The sequence below is a fragment of the Corythoichthys intestinalis genome, chromosome 4, assembly GCF_030265065.1.
Source record: "Corythoichthys intestinalis isolate RoL2023-P3 chromosome 4, ASM3026506v1, whole genome shotgun sequence".
NCBI classification, from domain to species: Eukaryota; Metazoa; Chordata; class Actinopteri; order Syngnathiformes; family Syngnathidae; genus Corythoichthys; species Corythoichthys intestinalis.
The window spans coordinates 62527659-62551365 of NC_080398.1; the positions used below are offsets into that span (position 1 = coordinate 62527659).

Here is a 23707-nt window from a genome sequence, read left to right on the forward strand (position 1 = left end):
TAGACGTTTCGCCGCGTAGTAAGGAATGGCCGAACACCTGTAGTATTAACATCTCTGCCACAGTTTGGGACTTTTGGGATTTAGCAACAAAGTAACTGGCTCTCAGGGCGTTCTTATTTACCTTTGTAGTTTTCCTCAAAATTTCTCTGTGTTTTCACGATTGCGTACAAAATAATCCATTGACTTGTTCTGAAGCGACGGGGGCTCATTTGGAGATGAGTTTAAGCTTGTATGGCGTCGTGTCGCGTTCAAGAACTGCTCGGATTTCTAGGTATCTCCCACCTAGCTGTCCTCGATAATGTGTTGGAATAAAACAAAGAGGTAGGATTAACGGTCGTCACATATGGATAAAATGGAAAGGACACTTTTGTATATATCGACACTTGACAAGTCAAATAATGAACAGTAGAAGTGCTGGGGTCCACATTGTTACGGAGAGCAAGGTGGCTGACGGCTAGAAATCCGAGCAGTTGTTGAACGCAACACGACTCATCTGCACACAACCGAGAACTTTTTCCACATTCCTTCCTTCCTACTGCAACTTTGCCCGACGATGTTAAAAAAAAGCGACATTGGATCATTTCTCGCGGCGGCGGCACAATCGGTTGAAAAACACTGGAATATAGGGTTCATTCTCCCTGTGTGTGTGTGTTTTTGTGGAAGATTTAAAATAAAATAAAAAAATTACACAGTACAGTTTAATCGAGTTAGGGCGGGCACAGCCGTCCCTCAGGGCGGGCACGGCCCCCTAATGCCCGCCCATGATGCCGGGTCTGGCCCTTGAGCTGACGGCCGGCCGGACGAGTGGTGGGCATGATTCTTGATTCTTCAAGCGTCTCAGAAATACAGTGATCCCCCCGTTTTTCGTGTTTAATGGGGACTAGAACCCGCCGCGATAAGTGAAAACCGCGAAGTAGCAACCCCCACCACCACCATTTTTTTTCTTTTTTTGTGCTTGTTGAATGTATTTATTCAGATTTAGCATTGGGAAGAGATACATACAAGACATGTTTTTTTCACTTTTTTCTCCCAAAGTATAATAATAATAATAAAAAAATTAAAAAAAAAGGAATATATATAATATGTTTTCAAGCACTTAAAATGTAATAATTATGATAAGTTTTAAACATGTTACTGTCCCTCCGAATTATTTTTAAACAAGAACAAAGTAGTAGGAAAATGCTTGGATTTATTAAATGCTTCATAGTGAGTCTACTCAAATCCTCTCAAGCTGCTCGCTTAGTTAAATGATGATTGACGCATGCACAAACTTTTTCGATGATTGAATTTTTGAATTGAAGTAATTTTTCTTATGAAAATATATTTTTTTGTTTAAAGCAACTGATTTTTTGATTGAATTTAAAAAAAAAAAACACACACACACACACAGACACACACAAATGTCCTAGTCAAAATGTGGCCCAGATGCAAAACATTACTTCAGTTCAAAAAATGTTGTTTCAATCAAAAAAAAATATTTCTGAGAAAAAGTTTTGAAATGCTTTTTATGTCTCAAATTTATTTTTGCATTCAAACACTTTTTTTTTAAATTTTTTTATTGAAGCGACTTTTTTGATTGAAAATATACATTTTGATTGAAGCAACTTTGTTTTTGATTGAAGCAACTTTTTTTCATTAATAAAAACTAATAAAGACACAAATCTTCCTCCATAGTTATTGAGGGAGAAAGAAATTGGAGAACAGCTAGGTGAATAGCACAATTGGTAGGAATAACACAGTTTGCAAGGATAGTCAGGTATAAAATACAACAATCATAAACACAATAACAATATTATTTTTCTATAAAATTTTATGTAATTATTAGGTGTTAGATTTGTCAAATATGGATAATAATGAAATAATAGTTTTGAAAAAACTGTGCTGATGGTGACTCAGTGACCATCTGATGTGATTTGTTGAAGTTTTGATGTAGAGGTTGAAGGACGAAAAGAGGCAAAGACCGACTGAGTCACAGCCAGAAAGTAATGATGACAGTGTTGATTTCTATTCACCATCCCCCCCTCCGAATTAAAGTACGTCACAGTCACGGCCAATTATACTGTAAAGCTGCATGGTTAAACTGGAAGTTATGTTGTTGTCAGGTGTATTAAATGCTTGTTCATGTGCCCCTTTTGAACCATGAGCACCTGCCCCTCCACCAGTCTCTGCACGGCCCTGCCGTTAAGCCAGGCTGAGATCAAAGAAGTGGAAGAGTCACAGGGAGTACATACTGTAGGCAGATTGTGGTTATTTTGGTGTATTGCTCAAATGTTGTTCTTGCCATTAACCCTTTAACACCTAAGCCTATTTTGGCCAAATTTGCATGCCTTTGATGTTGCCTTTATATTTCAAAGAAAAAATTGTTCACAGTGGCCAGGTTGGGTCCCTTTTTTCAGGACATCATAACCTTCGTGTCCTAACTGTTGTTTTCTTCACTGACCAATTATAAATCAACATTTTGGGACCAACAAGACAAACAATTCCAAAATTGTTTTGTCAAAATTATTAATATTGATGTCCTATTGACAACCAAACATGCTCGACCAAATGTTTTGAAGCGTGATAATATTTAATCAACTTGTTAGGATAAGCATTCAACAGAAAAAAATAAGACTGAATAGTTTTATATTTGATAATTCAACAGAAACAGCAGGTATGGTCATAGGCATTTTTGTCCTTTCTACATAACAATGGTCAAAACAGATTATTTACAGGAGACGAACAGTGCAAAATAGTGAATAATATATACATAAATATGAAAAAAAATACATATTATATATAATAAAATGAATATATATAATATATATAATAAAATACTTATATATATATGAAATAAATACATATACTGTATATGAAAACTATTTACAATAAAATTTGTTACATACTTTACCTCTAAATGTGCAAAACAGGACATAAAATGAAAACTACATATATACATTTTTTAGTCTTTGATTCCTCAGAGGCCTTGGTGGAACGTGAAACTGCCAGGAGCAGTTCCACTCTGTCTGGAGACGCAGGCCCACACTGCCTGTCTCACACATCCGGGCAGTGCTCCTTTGACAGAATTTGCAGTGTTGGCGATTTCGATCCATGACCACACTGGAATCTCCAGCATCTCCACAGCCCTATCCAGGACATAGGTCACTTGAGGAAGACAAGTACTTATTTTACTGTCATTTCATAGCACATAGTATATACATACACAGTATAGCTGTTCCTTATCACAACACAAACTGTAGCAAAGTAGTAGTAGTAATCACAAACACTGTATGGTACCAACAATGTATGGATTACTGCACATACATGATCATAATAATTTTATATATACTTTGAAGCGAGACTTTGCTAATGTTACCGTTCAAATATGGTTGCTAAACCAACGAGGCACGCATCACACATAGTAGATTACCAAGCGCACATTTGCGCATTTACACTCCAAATATCATACGGTAAGTCAACACACTATAGAAGCATGTTTTATACCTAAAGTACCATGAACAAAGTAAAAATTTGCTTGAAAAAAGTTCAGAGAGGTTCAACTACAGATCGATCGATCGATACCTTTCTTCACCAAACGTGCTCCTTCCGTTGCGCACTTGCTTGCTCCCAAACCCTTGTCTAAACCTCTGCGGCGGTTTCATCATCCTGGATGACCATCTTGCTGGCATTTCCTCTCAAAAACAAAAATAAAACATGTCGTTCTTCGCTGTTTTTTTACCGCTCTGCTGACTTCATCTTCCTCTTGTTCGGTGTGTCTACCGCGGATCGCATACGTAAATGCGCCACTGCCAGCACGTCAGAGAACAAAGGAGCTGATTCGCTAGTTTTCCTGGTGGGAGGAGACTGAGATCACAGCAAAGTCAAGCGCAACCCCTCATCTTTCAGGATCTGTTTTTTTTTTTTCGATAGCGCAAACCGTTTAGGAGTTACGGCAGTTCAGAGTACGCATGCAGAAATGTGTCGCCGGCGCGACATCCATCGTTAAAGGTTTAAAAAGCCTTCTCAGGACCTGCCTTACTCGTTGCAGACACTTGACTGTTGCAGCTTTCCTTGTTGCCTCTTTGTGGTTACCATTTGCTTGTGGTATTCCAAGGTACTTGTGTGTCTCCTCAACATCTTCTGTCGTGCCCTCTGGGATTGCAACCCCCTCTGTCCGGACTACCTTCCCTCTCTTAGTCACCATTCGGCCACATTTCTCCAGTCTGAAAGACATTCCGATAACCTCGCTGTAAATCCTGGTGGTGTGGATCAGTGAGTCAATGTCTCACTCGCTCTTAGCGTACAGCTTGATGTCATCCATGTAGCGAAGGTGACTGACTGTCGCCCTGTTCTTAAGTCTGTATCCATAGCCAGTCTTCTTGATCAATTGACTGAGGGGGTTCAGGCCTATGCAGAACAGCAGAAGTGTGATAGGGCATCTCCTTGGTATATGCCACATTTGATGGAGACTTGCACAATTTGCTTAAAGTTGGCCTCAAAAGGGTGGTCTGCCACAGCCTCATTGAGTTTTCAACGAAGGCTCTTATTGTGGTGTTGACCTTGTACAGCTTCAGACATTCTAGGATCCATGTGTGCAGCATTGAGTCATAGGGTTTCTAGTAGTCAATCCAGCAGTGCACATATTTGTCTGTCTAGTTTTGCAGTCTCGGACAACAGTTCTGTCATAGTGTTTGTCTCCTCTTGTGTTTCTACCAATGCCTTTCTGTGTCTCTGTCATGTATTGATCCATGTGGCCCATTTATCTTAACTGGTATGATGCCTGACAGGAGCTTCCATGTTGTGGAGAGACAGGTTATTGGCCGATAGTTGGATGGGACTGATCCCTTCTGGGGGTCTTTATGGATCAGGACTGTTCGTCCCTTGGTCAAGCATTCAGGGTGGGTCCCATCCTTCAGCAATTGGTTAATTTGTGCTGCTAGGCGCTCATGGAGTGAAGTTAGCTTCTTTAAGTAGGTGTGAATCATGTCCGGGCCAGGTGCTATCCAGTTCTTCATACCTGAGATTCTTTTTTGGATGTCTACCACTGTGATAGTTTCTGGGCCTTGGTCAGGGAGAGTGCTGTGATCTGCTCTTAGGTCTTTTAACCACTGTGCTTCACTGTTGAATGTGAAGCTTTTTTCTCCGATATGCCTTTCCTGTATTGTTCAGCCTCTACCTTTGGTGAGTTAGTTCTTTTGGTATTGCCCTGCCATTGAGGATACACTTTAGTTGGGTTAGTGGAGAACAGACCGTTTATTTTCCTGGCTTCTATGTCTCTTTTGTATCTCCTCAGTCTTGCAGCCAAGGCTTAGAGCCTTTGTTTGGCAGTTTCCAGAGCCTCAGGTATGGGCATCTGACTGTACCTCCTTTTCTGATCGCACCTTTCCGGAGTTACTGTGTTACCTTGATTTTGGCTTCCAACCTTCACCACCGTGATGCCTCCTTGTTGATCCTCATGTTGTCATTATACTTGTCAAGCATCTCCAGGATTACTGTTGCTGTGATGTACTGGCAGATCTGAAAAGTCCTACCAATGGTTAGAGAGGGCTGGACTGAAAGACAGCACAGAGGCACTCATCATGGCAGCACAGGACAGGCCTTGAACTTCAAAGCAATAGAGGCCCACATATACTGTACCAGGCAGGATCCCAGGTGCAACGCTGTGCAAAGAGGCCCCTGAAACAGCCCAGCACATAACAGCAGGGTATAAGGAAAATAATTCATGGAAAGCCATAACCAAGTAGCCAGGATATAGTACAGAAACATCTGTGCGGAGTACGGGCCGGAGACGCCTAGATCGCAATGGGGAACACCTCCCAAGGTGGAGGAAAATGAGAGGGCTATGATCCTGTGGGACTTCCAGATACAGACTTATAAGATGATTTTGGCCAACCAACCGGACGTCGTGATTGTGCATAAGCAGCAGAGGACGGCCATTGTGATCAATGTAGCCATCCCGAACGATGGCAATATTAGGAAAAAGGAACACGAGAAACTAGAGAAGTACCAAGGGCTCAAGGAAAACCTGGAAAGACCCTGGAAAGTGTAAGCAAAAGGGGTGTACGTGGTCATAGGTGCACTGGGGGCCGTGTCCCCAACCCTGGAGAAGTGGCTCCAGCAGATACCAGGAAAAACATTAGACATTTCTTTCCAGAAGAGCGCAGTCCTAGGAACAGCAAAGATACCGCGCAAGACCCTCAAGCTCCCAGGCAGGCCTCTGGTAGAGGACCCAAGCATGAGATGAATAACCACACACCCTACCAGGGGAGATGGGGGAAAGGGTGGTGATACATACTGTATATATACAGTGGGGAGAACAAGTATTTGATACACTGCCAATGTATAATTTGATACAAAAATATACAATTGGGATTAAATATCCCCATGATACAGTGAGGACAGCTGCGACTTAAAGTCTGATGTGGCTTATCTATGAACAAATGCCTTTTTTTTTTTTTTTTTTTCAAATTTAGTGTGTGGCGGCTTATAGTCAAGTGTGCCTTATAGTCCGAAAATTACTTTAGATGGGATTTTTACCTGCTAGGTTGTTGTTTATGTTTTATATTATTTGCATATGAAGTCTATGATGATGCCTTACAGTGCCAGGCCTAGCCGTATTGGCCAATAGGGAAATGGTTTTGAAATCCATTGTATTCTACTGACCGCTATAATCTAAATGGTACAAAATTGCATTTAAATGGCACCTAACATATTTCTTTCATATTTTAATATTATTTAGATTTGTTTTTAACTTTAAATATGGATATTTATTAAGCAGGAAATCAACATGTTCCTTATTGTTATCAGAAGCTAAATATTTGTATCAAGTGTGTGATTTTTTTTAAAGTAGGTCATTTTTTTGGTCAGTCATTGTAATGTCACGGGTTAAGTAATATGCCATTATTTTTCAGGAATACAATGTGAATATCAAAGAAGATAATTTGACACCTAAAATGTGGACCTATTTGTGAATCTTTATTTTGATTGGTACGAGGTTGAGGGTTGTGCGTAATTAGGTCAAAGGTCAAGTTGTCCGGTCAAATGTCAAGTAAATGTCATAAACATTATGCCCTGAATATTTTATAAAAGAACATTAAAAATTGACCGAGATTTAGCATAAAACATTCAGAATCCACCATAATTCATCCTTATTTGGATCACAAAAAGTAATGGGATTTATCATTGTGTCAATGGGCCACTTTTCCCCCCATAACTTTTTTTTTCTGTTTGGAATTTTTGAATGACGTGACAGAAAGTGAAAAGTGAAACTGACATCATAGTTAGCCTTGTAGGATTCAAGCAAAAATTTGTGAGAAGATGACTTCTACATTTTTTTCCTATTGCCTAATGATAGTTATGTACTGTAATTTGTACTGATTCTCGATTCGCGTTAAAAAATTATTGGTCATGCAATACTATCAATGTGCATATTTCTGTGTATGGCTGTGTGTGAGAGTCCATGTGTACGCATGCGTTTAAATCCATTTGTTTTAAAAACAAATAAAATAGTTTTGTTTTGTTTTTTTACTGATTGAAATTGAGCACAATAAATGACACACAGATCCTCTGAGCTCAGCAAATGTTCAGCCAATCAAGTTGCAAGTCAATGTTTGAGACTGACACTGGAAATTACTGGATAGGTTGGCTGCTGGATTATACAGTGGTACCTCGACATAAGATCGCTTTGACACACGAGCTTTTTGACATCCGATGTAAAATTTTACTCGCCATTTGTTTCTAAATCCGACGACATGCTCGTAATACGATATTTGACAGTGCCGCAGTTTCTTTGTTTCCAGCAAGATGGATGCACGGTGGATTTTGTAAGTGAAATCAACATGGGTGCCAAGAATGTTAGTAAAGGTGGTGACGAAAGAAAAATGCTGAGGCTTACAGTTGAAATGAATATGGAAATGATAGAAAAATATGAGCATGGTGGTCTGTGAACTTGCTCGACAATATGGCCGTTGAATGGCGACTGTCTTGACGGTCCACCTCTGACCTCCGCTCGCCAGTCTATATAAATTAAGGTGACATTATTATTGTAACATTGCCCAAAAAAATCACCAGCTTCGCCAGGTTTTTAATCATTTACTGTATTTCAAAACTTGTGCAACACAACATGACTACTGTCCATCGCAGCTGAACATGAAAAGTGAAAGTAAAAAGTCCTCTCTCACTCTGTCATGGCAGCCACGTAGTGTTTTCAGGTACACCACACAAAACACTGCCACAAAATCATTATAACACGAATCGTTACATTATTACAGGTATTATTGTTATTATTATTACTATAATTATTATTCCAATTTTTATTCATAACTAATATGTTTTGGCTCTGTGTAATTGCTTTTTGCAATAGTACCAGCAGTATCAATTAAGGATTTAGTGTAGGTTTTCGGGCTGTGGAACACATTAATGGAATTATAATGTATTTTTATGAGAAAATCCTGTTCTACATACGACCATTTTGACTTGCAGACAAGGTCCTGGAACGAATCAACTTAATTAACGTTGTATTTAGAGGTACCACTGTACTGTATTTCCCGAGTCCATCTGCAGTATATAGTACCCTTTAAAATGTGTGTTCACCCAGACAATGTGTTTTCCATGAAAATTTTACAATTTGTTTAAATTAAATTAGTGGCAGAATTAATAGAAAATATTGTCAAGACATTGACAAGGTTTGAAATAATGATTTATGTTTAAATAATAATTTTCTCCTTCAAACTTCTGCTCCATTTGAAGGAATTATAGCATTGCAGACCTTTCCATTCTAGCTGTTAATTTGTTGAGGTCACCAGAAGAAATGTCACCCCTCGCTTCTAGAAGTCACTCCCATAAATTGATAGTACAATACTTGCCTTGGCAGGCATCGAATTGTTTATGAAAAATAACAGATGGGATGATCAATACCGTTCGTGTCGTCTTGCAGCACCACCACACATAACCCACTACCTGACATTGGTTATCCAGAAGTGTCTGTTAGGGCAGCTTTGATGGAGTAATTGAAACACACTGTTACACAAAGATGCTCAAGGTTACTGTAACAACCTTATTTTTTGTTTTACTGCCCTCTACTGTTGCTTGTTTCAATAAACTGTTTGACACCAAGTCACAATTACATTCTTCTATATCAGCGGTGACCAAACTTTTTGCAAAGGGGGCCAGATTTGGTGTGGTAAAAATGTGGGGGGCCGACCTTGGCTGACGTCCTTTACGTAGAACAATATATTTAAGCAAATTTTAGCAAGCCATTTTGTGTGTCACATTTGCTTTTTTTTTTTTTTTTTTAATTAATAATTTCACCAATCTCGCAACTAGCCTTTGTGGCGTTCTCTTTGCGAAATACTGCTGCTGTGAAAATAAACTAGCTTCAAGTTTCTCGCTGCGTATCTCCCCTGTAATCTTGTCGTACATGTCAGCCTGTCTTGTTTGGTAATATAACCTCACATGGAACTCTTTAAAAACAGCGACTGTCTCTTTGCATATGAGGCAGACACAGTTGTTTCGTATTTTAGTGAAGAAATAGTCCAATTTCCACCTATCCTTGAATTGTCTGCCGTTGCAGTCAACGTTCTTTTTTTTGTTGTTGATTGTCCACATTTTAGAAAAATGGAAGTAAAGGGTAATGTTACTTAGAGTGCTGCTGCCTTTTAGTGGGTAAATGAGGCGCAGCATTTAGTGTGTAAGCTACTTCATATGCTGCTAACAGTATTGCTGACCAATTTATCAAGTCTGTGTGCAGGCCAGACGTTATTGATTTTATGACAGAGGCTGGGGGCCGGATGAAATTTGACCACAGGCCGCTTTTGGCCCCCGGGCCTGACTTTGGACATGTCTGTTCTATTTTTTTTTTTTTTTGAATGTGCTGCAGAAGTCTTGGAAGTGTATAAGGTGAATCACGCATGTCATATCAATTGTAACTTGATTTAAAGTTAGATTAGTCAACAGTACATATGCAGAAACTTATAAAAATGTTTTTACAAATATACCAAAAGAAATAGAGGTTTTGTTGTTGTTATTTATTTAATCCGACTCAAATACAGATTTTCTACTTTTTTTGCCAGCCCCCAGAACCGACACCATTGTAAACTGTTCAGCATGTCGGTGTCTACCGCATGTCTTGGTAACTGGTTTTGCTCATAGTTCATCTGACAACTCCAAATTTGTGTCTCACATTCTTTTTCCTGCATGAAAACATTAACATGACTTGTAATTACCAAATGTTTTCTTCATCAGGGGCGTCACTAGACCTAATACAATACTGGGCCACAGCGGGGCACTAGCGAGCTAGCAAAAAAAAAATTTTTTAGCTCTTATCTATCATTAAAAAGTCAGAAATAACGCTTTAAACTACATATAATCAAACAGAAATACACATTTCTGTTTAAATTTTTGTCAGTATTCCAATTCAAAATTGGGACATCCCTTGTTGATAGTCAATTAATCTCTGCTCGTGCTCATCAACTTCCATCTCTCCTTCACCTCTTCCTACACTCTGCTTCTCTACTTTGTCTGGACAGAAATGGGGATTTATCCCTGTAACTGGTATGCAATTCATCAGTGTTTCTCATCTTGTAGGATGTAACCTAAAAGTAATTCATGTTGTCTAGGTGGGTTACATAGCTTACCTCTCTCATTCCTCCTGGCTGATTTATCCTTACTGCGAGCAAATAACTTTCTAATATCCATTGGTAAGAGTAATGCTGTTTGAGTCAAATATAAATTTTAAAAAAAATACATCTCGTTACAGTAACAAATGAAATGCTTGTAAAACAGCTAGATATTATGATGAGCACACACACAAAATTGTTAGAGGTTATATTCCAAAGATTTATACATACAGATTGATTCTATTCATTTTTGTCATATGAAATAGCAATAAATAGCATCAGTATTGATACAGTTCAAATACCACATATAGTATTAACACAATATTAGACAAAGCTCTTAAGTGAAAGCCTGTTGGATTTCTTCATTTTTATTATTTTTATTTTACAACAATTCTGTTTAAGCAGGCTTAAAAGCAACACTTGGTAACTTTTCAATCTTTATTAAATATTTTCATAACATTTGTGCTGATATGTCGACTGACAACTAGTTGAATGACACCTCTTTTGTATCTGTATCACTTTCACCGGCACTAATAAACTTTAAGGAGGGTGGCAGGAACCCTGCCAAACAAAAAAGTCTAAAAATTCGCTGACTGTTTTACGGCATACGTCACTTCTCCCTTTCCCCATTCATTTTAAAGAGGGAAGTCGATGCAATTGCTATCGCGAAATTCTGCTAAGATGGCAGAGCAACAAAAGAGACAAAAAGTTTTGTCCGAGGAGACAAAAAAAAAGAAAAAGGGCGGCTACCAGGATAAAAGGACACTCAAGAATAAACATTGGCCCGGCTTTCACTCGCTAGCGTGACCCCCCCCCCCCCCCCCAATCCCCCCTATTAAAATGTTTCTCACTTGTCAACATCGTCATATGCTATTGTTTAGCCACAACTGGATTTATTTCTTCTTTACTATTCATCCTTGACAGTGCCGCCGGAAACAGAAATGAACACTTCCAGTTCATATATAATGCTGAATTAAGTTGTTTTTTGTTTGAGCAAGGCACATGTGTAGATTAGGATTGCATGATAATCACTTTGTCTGTATTTCCTAAACACTTCCAATATGTACACAATGCCGTATTAAGTAGATTTGATTTCAACAATGCACACGTACAGATCAGGGTTGCATGATAATCACTTAGTCTAGAAGAGTCACGCATGTCTCACACTACACATTTCTATACTGGCGCTCATATCTTTTCTTCTTTTTCTGGGTTATTTGTCTCACCTTTTCCACACCGCTGTTTTCAAACACACACTAAGTACACGCTTTAAAATTGTAATGTTTTCTGTTGATGCTACCCATGTATCTAATCCTTCTAACAACGTCTTAATGTTGTGTGAATTATGCCAAGAGGTTTACAAAAAATTGCATTCAGTTTTATTAGAACTTGATTTATTACATACTCGTATGGCTTCTAATGAATGTGAATGGTCGTTGACATTCAGGACCGAATATTATAACTCACATCCTGAGATCATTACTTTCCTTAAGATAGTTATAAATATCCGCATATGACGTATATAAATTTTGTTTCATTTAATGTGAATGGCTTCCGATCGCAGGCAAAGAGAACTAAAATTATGGAATACATCACCAAATTAAAGGCAGACCTCTTCTTTATGCAAGAGTCACATCTAGCCAAATCCGAAGAGAAATATTTTAAACACTCAAATTTTAACTTGATGTATTCAGCCAGCTATAACAGCAGACAAAGAGGAGTATCAATATTAATAAATAAAAGAATCTCGTTCACATTAAATAGTGCAATTGCAGACCCGGAAGGTAGATTCGTAATAGTACAAGCCACCATAAGTAATAAACTGTTCACATTAGTGAACATATATGCCCCAAACAACGAGGACACACAGTTCTTCCACAATATATTTGGTAAACTGAGTGACATGTCAGTGAACTCAACAATTATTATAGGAGGGGACTTTAACACAACACTTGATCCAAGTATAGATAGCTCCAATTTTAAACTCACTAAACAGTCACAAACTGCAAGAACCATTAGGAAATATATGGACGATTTTGGCTTAAGTGACGTCTGGAGAGCAAAACATTTAACAAAAAGGGAATATACCTTTCAATCCCTAGCCCATGGTTCATGTTCAAGAATCGATTTTTTTCTAGCGAATAATTCCGCTATTAATAATATTTCGCCAAGAATACATCCAATAATCATCAGTGATCATGCACCAATTTCTTTAGCCCTTAAAATTGACTCCCGCACGATACCCCCTGCAACCTGGCGCTGTAATGATTCCTTATTAGATGACCCAGCATTTGATACATTCGTTAAGAAAGAATGGAAAGACTTCATGGAACTTAACGATTCCCCAAACATCTCACCATCGCTGCTTTGGGAAACAGGAAAATGCGTAATTCGAGGCAAGATTATCTCATATTCATCATATTAAAAAAAACAAGAACAGAAGTTGGAAAACGAGTTAGAAATAAAAATCAAACAACTGACAGAGGAATTCGCCAATAATCCCACGGACAATACCACAAAAGAACTTTTCAGCGCCAAAGAACAACTCAATAGTATTCTGTCTAAAAAAACTCAGTTTCTGTTACAACAACTACGATATACCAACTTTGAGCATAATAACAAATCCGGGAAATATTTAGCAAACCAACTCGAACGTAACAAAGAAAAAACATTAATTACAACAATACAAGATTCAGCCGGCATAATAACACAATCACCAGAAAAAATTAACGAAACTTTCTACAGCTACTACAAAAACTTATACTCGGTGACAAACGATCATAATGAAGACATTGACCTATTCATTAATAATCTTGACATCCCCCAAATAACTTTAGAAAGCCAACAATTGCTAGATACCCCACTTACCCTCGCTGAATTATGGAATGCCGTAAAGGACATGCCAACAGGTCGCGCACCGGGGCCCGACGGGTTCTCGACATCATATTTTAAACACTTTTGGAATATGCTGGCACCACTTTTCTATAGAATGGTTCAAGAAATCAGTGCCAAGGGTCAAATTAGAGACAATATGAACACTGCAGTAATCAAACTACTGCCAAAAGAAGGGAAAGACCTAACCCAACCAGCAAACTATAGACCAATATCCTTAATGAATACAGATATTAAAATTATTGCAAAGGCTTTAGCTACTAGATTAGAACAAACTCTTCCCACTGTAATTCATAAAGACCAGACCGGCTTTATTAAAGGACGTAACTCTACAAACAATATAAGACGCTTGTTAAATCTTATTAATATTGCACAGAATTATAAACAGAAAGCAATTATCCTCTCTTTGGACACAGAAAAAGCATTTGACAAAGTCAACTGGATTTTTCTCTTCAAAGTTTTGGAAAAATTTGGCTTCGGTGAGCCATTTATCCGCTGGATAAAAATATTCTACAACGCCCCAAAAGCCACTGTAAACACAAACGGGGTAATTTCACAAAGTTTCTGTCTTCAAAGGGGAACTCGACAAGGCTGTCCACTCTCACCCCTATTATTCGCTCTATTTATTGAACCATTAGCAATTGCAATAAGACAAAACGCTAATATCAAAGGGATTTGCTCGCACACATCAGAACACAAAATTAACTTATACGCAGACGATATACTATTATATCTAGAAAAACCAGAATCCTCCCTACATGAGACTTATGAACTAATAAAGACATTTTCACAAATATCAGATTATGCTATAAATTGGTCAAAATCAATTATAATGCCCTTATCAACAAACTCATGGAATCCTGCAAATCAAAATCACAATATTCCAATAGGGAATATAAAGTATCTTGGAATCAACATTTCACCAAAACTTACAGAATTAACTAAACTAAACCATACACCTCTCTTAGCAAAAATATGTGAAGATTTGACACACTGGAATAATCTACCCATCTCACTTTTGGGCCGGATAGCAACAGTCAAAATGAAAGTATTACCACAAATAAACTATTTGTTCTCAATGATCCCCTTTAAACCCACTCAAAAATGGTTTCAAGACCTAGACTCAGCCGTCACAAAATTCTACTTTAAAAACAAGAAAAACAGAATTAGCCTTGCCAAATTGCAAAGAAATAAACCAGAGGGGGGTCTAGAGGCCCCTAATTTCCAACACTATTATATAGCAAATCAAATACAATATCTTATTAGATGGTTATATCTTAACACTGAACAACAGTCATGGCTAGAATTAGAGCAAACAGACTGCAACCAAATACAATTGGCAAACCTCCCCTTTATTAGCTCTAGTATTAAGCACCATAGCTGCTTCAAAAACCCAATGATAGCATGTACCTTGAAAGCCTGGTGGAGAGGTATGGAAATTACACAATCACAACAAGCCCCGTGTAAATTCTCACCAATCTGGCACAACCCAGACTTTGGAGTTAATAAAATTCCTATTTATTTCAGCGCATGGGATGATACGGGAATAAACCAGTTACAGCATTTGTTTAAAGATAATACATTCATGTCATATGAAAAAATAATGCAAGATTTCCAGATCAAAGGGGTCAATTTCCTGCAATACAATAAAATCAGGGCAGCCATCAGAAGCAAATTTCCATCACTAACGGGTACGTTAGACCCACCACCTTTCGTAAATAAAATAATAAATATACATCCTCAACAACAAAAAATACTTTCAAAAGTATATAAAGCCCTCTCATGTAACAACTCTACTTGCCTACCAATCGAAAAATGGAATAACGAACTTTCGGTAACATTAGATAATAACTATTGGTCCAACATCTGTAAAAATACATTTATAATGACAAAGAATAAGAACCTTCAGCTTATACAGTTCAAAATACTGCACAGATGGCATATTACTCAATCTAAAATGCACAAAATGGGGTTCTCCCAATCCGATAAATGTACAAACTGCAACGAAGATGCTTCAGATACATACTTTCATGCTCTTTGGCAATGTAAACCAATACAAGATTTCTGGGCACAGGTAACGAAGAAACTCTCTTTCCTATTGAACTGCAGGATTCCATTGTCTCCAACTCTTTGTCTGCTTGGCGATCTGAATACAGTGAATATCTCTATCCATCAAACCCGTCCACTACTAGCAAGTCTAACGATAGCCAAAAAAACAATATTGTTGAATTGGAAAAACAAACAAAACATTAGCATTATTCTTGATGGGCGCGCGGGTGGCCCGGGGGACCACCCTGGGTCCCGGGGGGGGGGAACGATGGCTCCTTTGCTGGGCTGCGGGAGGAGGGATGGGCTGCGCATGGCCCCCCGCCCCCGCGCCCGCCCTCCCTCCCTCCCCGGGCTGGCTGGGTGGGGGCCGTGGCCCTGGGTTGGCGCCCGCGCGGCTTCTCCGCCCGTCTGCGTGGCTGTCGCGCGCCCGGTGGGGCTTGCGTGCTGCTGGATGTGGTAGGGCATTCTCGGGTCGGGGGTCCCGGTGCCGGGATTGGCGATGCGGCGGCGTAGGGTTGGTCGCCAACGGGCTTACTCATAAGAGATTCACACGATTACTGGGTTCTAGATCACAGAACTGATTTGTGTACACTCTACCCCTTTCAATCACTTAGCTTATAGGCTTATAGACACCCCCACCCCCATTCTCCTCTTTCACTGGCCAATAGGCCCCCACATGGTGTAAACCGGAAATACATCTCGCTGACGATAGCACCAGCATATTAGTAACTAGTTTAGATGTTCAATGTATTTCTAGTTGTTGTTTGTGTGTTTCTTTTCCTTCTTCTCTTGTATTTCTTTTCTTCTGTCCCCCCCATAATCCCTTCCTGTTCGCTGCTTTGTCATAATAAAAAGGTATTTTGAATGATCACAATGGGAGTATGTCAGACTCTCAATGTGAAACATTAAAACTGTTCAGAATCTGGGCACTTAGACTTCCATTCTCTGTGTCAAACAGCTGAACAGGACAGGTTTAAAAGAAAAAAAAAAAAAAAAAAAAAAAAAAGAAATGTTTAATCAATCTGCAGGCGACCAGGAGATGAGGATTTTATGACACTGTGCGCTGGTTCTTACGGGAAACGCAGTCTTTCTTAAGGTAAACACTACCGCTTTTGTCCACCTGCATCACTAAAATCCACCATACCTGAAAAGTTACCAAATGTTGCTTTAAAAGCACTGTCTGACTTTCGTTGGAATTATGTGACCACAGTGGGATTTTCTTTCATCAACAAAGAGATAACAACACTTTTGAGTGCATGTGTATGTTTGATGTGAAGCGACTTTAAATGGTTGAATCATCTGGCTCATCATCATCATCATCATCATGATTACAGTACTGTATCCTCTACTTGGAAATTTTTTAGGCACAGCCAAGGTAGCTCGTTAATCTTGTTGTATAATGGAAAATCGCCTCGGTTCAGCTCCTAAATATTTACAACAAAAGTCTGATACTCACCAAAGTTTGTATGCTGCGATAATCATTGGAAATGCACCTCATATATGTTGGATTCTCCCAGTATGCAATACCCTCCTCGTCTAGGATACAGCGACGCAAAATCAAACCTGTGAGAGATGAGACAGATATAACAATTGTCGTAGACGGTAGGCCTACTGCCAATTGTGTGTTGTAGTTTTTAATGTGTTATTGTCTTATTATTGAATGTGTATGATGGTCGAAGCTAACCCATTGCATTTGGAGGACAACGTACTGCTGCTGTATCTCCAGCAGGAGTCATCTTCCAAACAACATTGGAATAATTGTCCTCGATGCATATTTCATGGGGTTCTAATGGCAGCAAAAATGAGTCAGTTGAATTGGACTATATCAGCAGGAAATCATATAGAGTGATTGATAGTGTATTGTTTTTGCTTCTAAACCATCAGAATTGTATATTTTGCTTACCCGGGCATCTCTTTTCATGACAGAGTCGGACCTCTTCTCGCTCTCCAGGGCAAGAATCCCCACCAAAAAATGGCCCATAACAAAGTCTGTTTCTCTGTTGGCTACCCCCACCACATGTCTTCGAACACCCTGACCACAAGGACCATGGTTGCCACTTCCCATCCACTAAGAGGACATTTGTAAGGTTAGACAACTTCAAAGATTCGACACGCTGATAAATCATGAATATAAGACATGGATTCAGGGTAAAAAGGCTTAAAGTGCCTGTGACACAAAAAAAGCATGGTTATTTAATATTACACAGGGTATTTTATACTCCTGAATGAAATGGACCACTTGGATGTGTGTGGAAGCGATCAATATATTTATTCAATTTTATGACAGAGACTTCCGGCCATGGACTCCGATTGAGGAAGAAGGCTAATGTGACGCCAGCAGATTTATCATCTCACAATACAGCCATTACTATCGTATGCAGAAGGAATGCGGATTCAGCTGATTTTGCAGATTAAGTCGATAATTTTTTTGCGTCACGCCAGCCCAATGTGTTGCAGGCTTTTGTTGCTACACTAGGGAGAGTGGTGTGAGGCTTTTTGGATTTCCAAAAGATCCTTGTTCCCCGCGAAGAATGGGGAAAACAAGTACAACAATCAAGAGACCATTGGACGGATGACTAATTGAGTGAGCTACGTGTTTTATGTTATGTCAGTCATGGCAAACGTTTTAATAAGGAGGTGCTTTGCATTTTGTGGGTGACAATGCTCCTTGTCTACCGAGTTCATTCCCCTCTGCGTCCCGGAGACAAGCACTGTCTGTCTGCCGGGGCCGCAGCATAACGACGAGCCGAAACTTGCTCACTGCTGGCGGCTGGCCGATCAGTGAAGACAATCAACGCCGCCGCCATGTGTGACACGAGTCGGGGGAGGTTTGTGTGATTTTTCGTTTTCGAAAGGCGAGGAAAAGACTTGGAAGAGCCGCTCAGTTCGTGTTAGCATGTCACTTTCATGCCTCCAAATTTTGTTTACGCTCTTTCCTCTGTCTCCAAAGCCGTGGCAGGGAAATGACAAAAGCCGGACTAACTACGGTGGCATAAAATACCGTTCGGGAGGTTTAAGAAGTCGGCAGTTTTGACCATTATGCAGTAATTTAGCCCTGTCGTACTGAATAAATGCATTTTTAATATTTCATATTCCACTTAGCACAAGACTGTTATTTGTCATGAACATACAATTTATTTAGCAATTGGAGAAAAATACTTAGATCAAAAGAATATCCTGTATAAATATTAGAGTAGAGAGATTAAAACAATGTTGACATTTTGTTGCTGTCTGTCGCATTTTCCTCATTCTGAATCTTCAATTCTAAATCAGCTGAAATCGTTACTCTGTCGACGTCATCACCCAGCTGGTGGCCCTTGAGCACTATAAAGACAGGCGGGGCTAAACGGCAGATCAAAAGACTCCTTTCTTATCATCTGTGCTTTGCAAAATTGTTTTATATAGTCGAATCGTCTCAAAATATTATTTTAATTGACACAATCAAGCTATTCAAGATTTTTTTGTGTGTGTCACAGGCACTTTAGTGAACATATTCTTGATACTGGTCTCTCCCCTACCAGGGCATTCTGCAAGGAAGCAGCCAACAGTCTCAATCCACTCTCCTCTGCATTCAGAACCTCCATATGAGGGGCCGTTACACTCTCTTGTTCGTTGCATGGTCCCATTAGAGCAAGAAGACGAGCAGGTACTCCAACTTGACCATTCATTCCATACACCATCCACTGAGAATTGTCAGGACAAAACAATTATGGAGCAAAAAATAAATATAACGAAATGTTTCATTAGGTTTTGACAGCACATAATTTTGTTCTTAGCCATATTTGTTGTCTATCCTGTTAGACAAGTTGTGGTTGAAACTGAGCTTTCTGACACTGAGAAAAAAAAATTCATACTACAATGTTTTGTGATCATCATACCTTGCACAGATTCAAAAAATCAAATTAAAAAAGTTAACTTCCTCTTTTAACAACAGTTAACAAGCAAAATAAAAATGTCCCATACACCTGATTGGTTCAAGATGTAATCCCAGTCAAGTCTCATAATATCAGATGAATCACTTTAAATCACTTGAAAATCCAAAAACACAAATAAAATAATAAATAATAAATAAAATGATACATAAAAATCACATGAAATCATCAGGACAATTAAAAACAAAACAAAAAAATTAAAACAGGAAAAAGATAAAGACCCAAACATAAGGAAAAGCAAAAGTCATATAAACTGAAATTTGAACTACAGTGGGGAGAACAAGTATTTGATACACTGCCAATGGGTTTTCCCATTGGCAGTGTATCAAATACTTGTTCTCCCCACTGTATATGGGTTGTTATGATTATGTTGTGGTAAACAGTAGTGTTTTCAGCCCTGATTTAAAGGATCTAACGCTTTGATCCCACTCCAGGTTACTTGTTCCAAAAGTGAGGCGCATAGTAAAAGGATGCTACCTCATTCTGCTTGATTAATGTTCTTGGAACACACAGCAGACCAGTTTCAGAAGAACTGAGAGGTCTAGATGCTTCATGGGGGCCAAACAGATCGAGCATTGATTTCGGTCCAAGGCCATTAAGTGTTTTGGAGACCAGCAGTAGTATTTTATAGTCTATCCTTTGAGTCACAGGTGTGTATAATAAATTGTTAAAAAATCATATACTGTGATTTTTGGATATTTTGTTTTAGATTGTCTCTCACAGTGGACAAGCACCTACCATAAAAATGTCAAACACACCCATAATTTCTAAGTGGGAGAACTTCGCAGGGTGTTCAAATACACATTTTCCACACTGTAGATATTAGTGATTTGGATATTTAGATTCTTTGAACAACCATGATTCTCAAAAAAAGTAATGTATTCAAAAACATTACTATTACTTTAAGTCTGTGATCCAACAGTTAATTCCTTGGCTTTGTTTTTACCGACATATGATCTCAATATTAGACATGTAAAAGTGGTGTTTAAAAAAATGATCACATGCACCGATAGAATTTACATAGGGGCTGTTTACATGGTGACGCTCCAAGAATACGACAAATTTCATGTTTGCATTTATATGGTTCTGTTTCCATTTCGTTCCATTCGCTCCAAGAATACGACAAATTTCATGTTTGCGTTTATATAGTTCCGTTTCCATTCGAACGATGTCGCCATTAACAATGTAGTATTCATGGCAGGCCCTAGAGGGCAGTACAGTTTTACAAGGTGACAGCCAGTGATGCAGTTTCTTGACAACAACCTCCTCACCCGGAAGAGAACATACCCACCCACTCCAAGCAATGACGTTTTCTTTTATTTTCTTCCCCCCTTTTTATTAACGTTTTTTTCTGTATATTTATTTTTTTCTCCCGTTTTTGTTGTCCGTTTGCTGTTCTTTACAAGTTTAAATGATTGTATAACATTGCTTGTCAATAAAAAAAAATAAAAAAACTCAAAGAAATGGCGTTCATGCGTTTTTTTTCCCTCTCCTGCTTAAAAAGGCACAAAAAAGCGAAAAATAAAATATATCTAAATTAAAAATTATAAAAACAGTAAATTAAAGCCGCCGTTCGGCCATGTTTGCCATTTTGAATGTTAATAGCGGCGACTAAGCATGCCCAAAGTGACGTGTGCAAGTGCTGACGTCATCTTCGTGAAACCGTTCGTTGCGGCGCACTCCCTGCAATTGAATCCTTCCGCTTTGGAGCCTGAAATCAAAAGTTTACGTCTTCGCCTTCCATTTTCACCGTCAGTCACAATGTAAAGGCGAGGCCATTCCGCATCGCAATTGTTGCGTCATGGTGTCGCAGCGTCACCACGTAATCATTTCCATCAAGTCATTTCCATGCCTCAGGTGGTCCTTAAAGGGGATGTTTCGGCAAAGGGGGTGTGAGACATCAATAGAACCGTTATGCGCCAAGATAAAAAATATTGATAAAGTTAACAAAAAAATCAATCACATTAATGAGCAATTATCGAAAATAGATCGAAAATGACGAACACTACCGAAAGTGTTCCGGAAACAGCCGAATGGGGCGGCGACGTCACGACAAGTGATTGAAAGTCGAGGCGGAGCTAGGTGCCATTGTTTTTTAACGACGAGAGAGTAGCGTTGGGGTTTGTTTGACCAAAACATCACAACAATGGTTCAAAACTGCTGTGCTATGTGGTGTATAAATAGTTGTTTATCGGAATATAGTATCCATGAGTTCCTGAACGCGAAAAAAAAAGCTGGACTACACAGAAAATGGGTAAAGTTCGTCCGTGCAAAGAGGGCTAATTTTCTAGACACAGCCTCCGGCACGCTTTTCTGTGGTGCGCATTTTCCAACTGAAAGCTTCTCGAACTATGGACAAGAGAAATCGGGTTTTGCTAAAAGATTGCTGCTCAAAGGAGATGCGGTGCCGACCATAGATGCACAGCCACCTAAATGTCCCGAGATATCAAGAGAGAGACGATGACTGCTAAAGGAGGCTAAAGCTACGCAAAGAAGGGAGCAGCCAAGCTTGAAATGGCCAGAGTGAGTACTCTTTTATAATTAATAAAAAAAAATGTCACGCCTTTGGATACAGGACTCGACACATGTATAAATGATCGTTCGTAAAATATATAGAACAAATCCTCTGATCCCGTTCATATTTGTGTCTGTTGGCAGAGCGAAAAGCTATGATAGCGCAATAAATTATAATTATTCTATGCATTCCTTTATTTTGCAGTCACGGTGTATCAGCTTCACAAAAAGAAATGCTAAACAAATCATTGGTGTTTCCCACACGATCTGCTGCCGATGTTTCATCAGTGTCATTGCTCCCCTCAATGACCGTTTCATTACGCTGCATTGGCGTTCGTTTGGGCTCAAATTGGTCACCTATAACACCGATTAAAGCTTTGCAACTCTCCTCGTCACCATTAGATGAACATTCGTTACGTCCTTCTACGTTGGATTCGTCGCTGAAACTAGAAACGAAATTGTCTGCCATCATCGCCGCCATTCAGTATTAAAGCACTGAGCCTTTTTCTTGTTGAAGAAACAGCCCTCACTGCCAACTCTGAATTCTCTTTTATTGACAACGAGCGGTGTTTCTTCATGAGGGAACCTGGAATATGTGCAGGACGAACACAATGCATCAGCATAAACAGCTCAAAACACCCCCAATTCTCCCCACACTAGAAGGAATTATATTGATGCAGACAGGCGCTGCCCCCCTAGTGGCCGGTGGCACTCTCTTCACTTGACGTGACGTCACGCACACAATCTGCCAGATCTCGGGCGCCGGTCGTTTTAGCTTGACAATCGAGCCAAATTTCTCTCATTTTCTTGTGTGTAATTACACGAAGTGGCATGATATGAATACAAAAGGCATGCGTTTATGGATAAATGATGGAATATCAAAATTTTCCCAGGGCGCTACATCCCCTTTAACTCGTCTATGTTGCTGTGTCTTAAAAGTGTAGTAGGCTGATTTTAGTCAGATGCTACTTGTTTCAGCAGAAACCTCATTGGATAAACTCTGTGTGGAATCGGATCCGTTATCGAACCAACAGCTTACATATACATAACATATATAGCAAAACCTGCTATTTTCAATAACAGAGAGGAGAGTTGAGGATATCCACAGATTAAATAGGGAGTGGGTCATTCAAATTCACCTTTTTAAAATTCACTATTCAAGTTAAGCAAATCAGTTTGATTCACACTCAAGTGTCGGGTGGCACAAATTTCAGCCTAGTCACATAATTTGCGACATAAAACGAAGTGTAGTTCATATTGTTGTATACCTGTGTACTAACTGGATATTTCTCATGTGTTTTAAAACAAGATGACTGTGATTTAGAAGGTTTGGAGATAACAGATGAATTGAGTTTCTCACCTGGACAGACAGCTATGTTACAGAATTTAGTTTGTTTCTCTGGACCCTCACAGGGATCTCCTCCAAATTGTGGAGGGGTGCAGGTTCGTGTTCGGGATCTGTAACCTCTGCCACATGTTGACGAACATAAACTCCATGGTGACCATTCATCCCAAGCACCAGCCACTGCAAATAGAGAAGCTACAGTATGGTTTGCATACAGCAACACCCATTTAGTTATCGTTGAATACAACACAACCATGAAATTGTATTCAATGTTTGTTGTTTACGGTGTTTTCTATAGTTTAATGCCAAAATATATCCATGGGAAGTCGCAAATTGGGTATACTTGAATGGGTAAGGAACAGAGGTGGGTAGAGTAGGCA

The 23707-nt window shown here is 39.2% G+C and overlaps 1 protein-coding gene across 8 annotated transcripts in view; it reads right to left on the reverse strand.

Moving 5' to 3' along the window:
* LOC130914451 (adhesion G protein-coupled receptor B1-like) overlaps positions 1-23707 on the reverse strand; it is a 428372-nt gene that overhangs the window by 306988 nt on the left and 97677 nt on the right. For 6 of the 8 annotated variants that reach the window (XR_009062924.1, XR_009062926.1, XM_057833647.1 and 3 more), the window contains exons 5-9: positions 23343-23522; positions 19055-19219; positions 17440-17604; positions 17221-17322; positions 16993-17099 (exon numbers count right to left, since the gene is read on the reverse strand). Coding sequence is in view for 6 of the 8 variants with exons in the window: in XM_057833647.1 (XP_057689630.1) it covers positions 16993-17099; positions 17221-17322; positions 17440-17604; positions 19055-19219; positions 23343-23522 (719 nt within the window). In the remaining 2 variants the exon portion in view is untranslated. The remainder of the gene's footprint in view (positions 1-16992; positions 17100-17220; positions 17323-17439; positions 17605-19054; positions 19220-23342; positions 23523-23707) is intronic. The other 2 variants (XM_057833646.1, XM_057833644.1) reach the window with 1 other exon arrangement.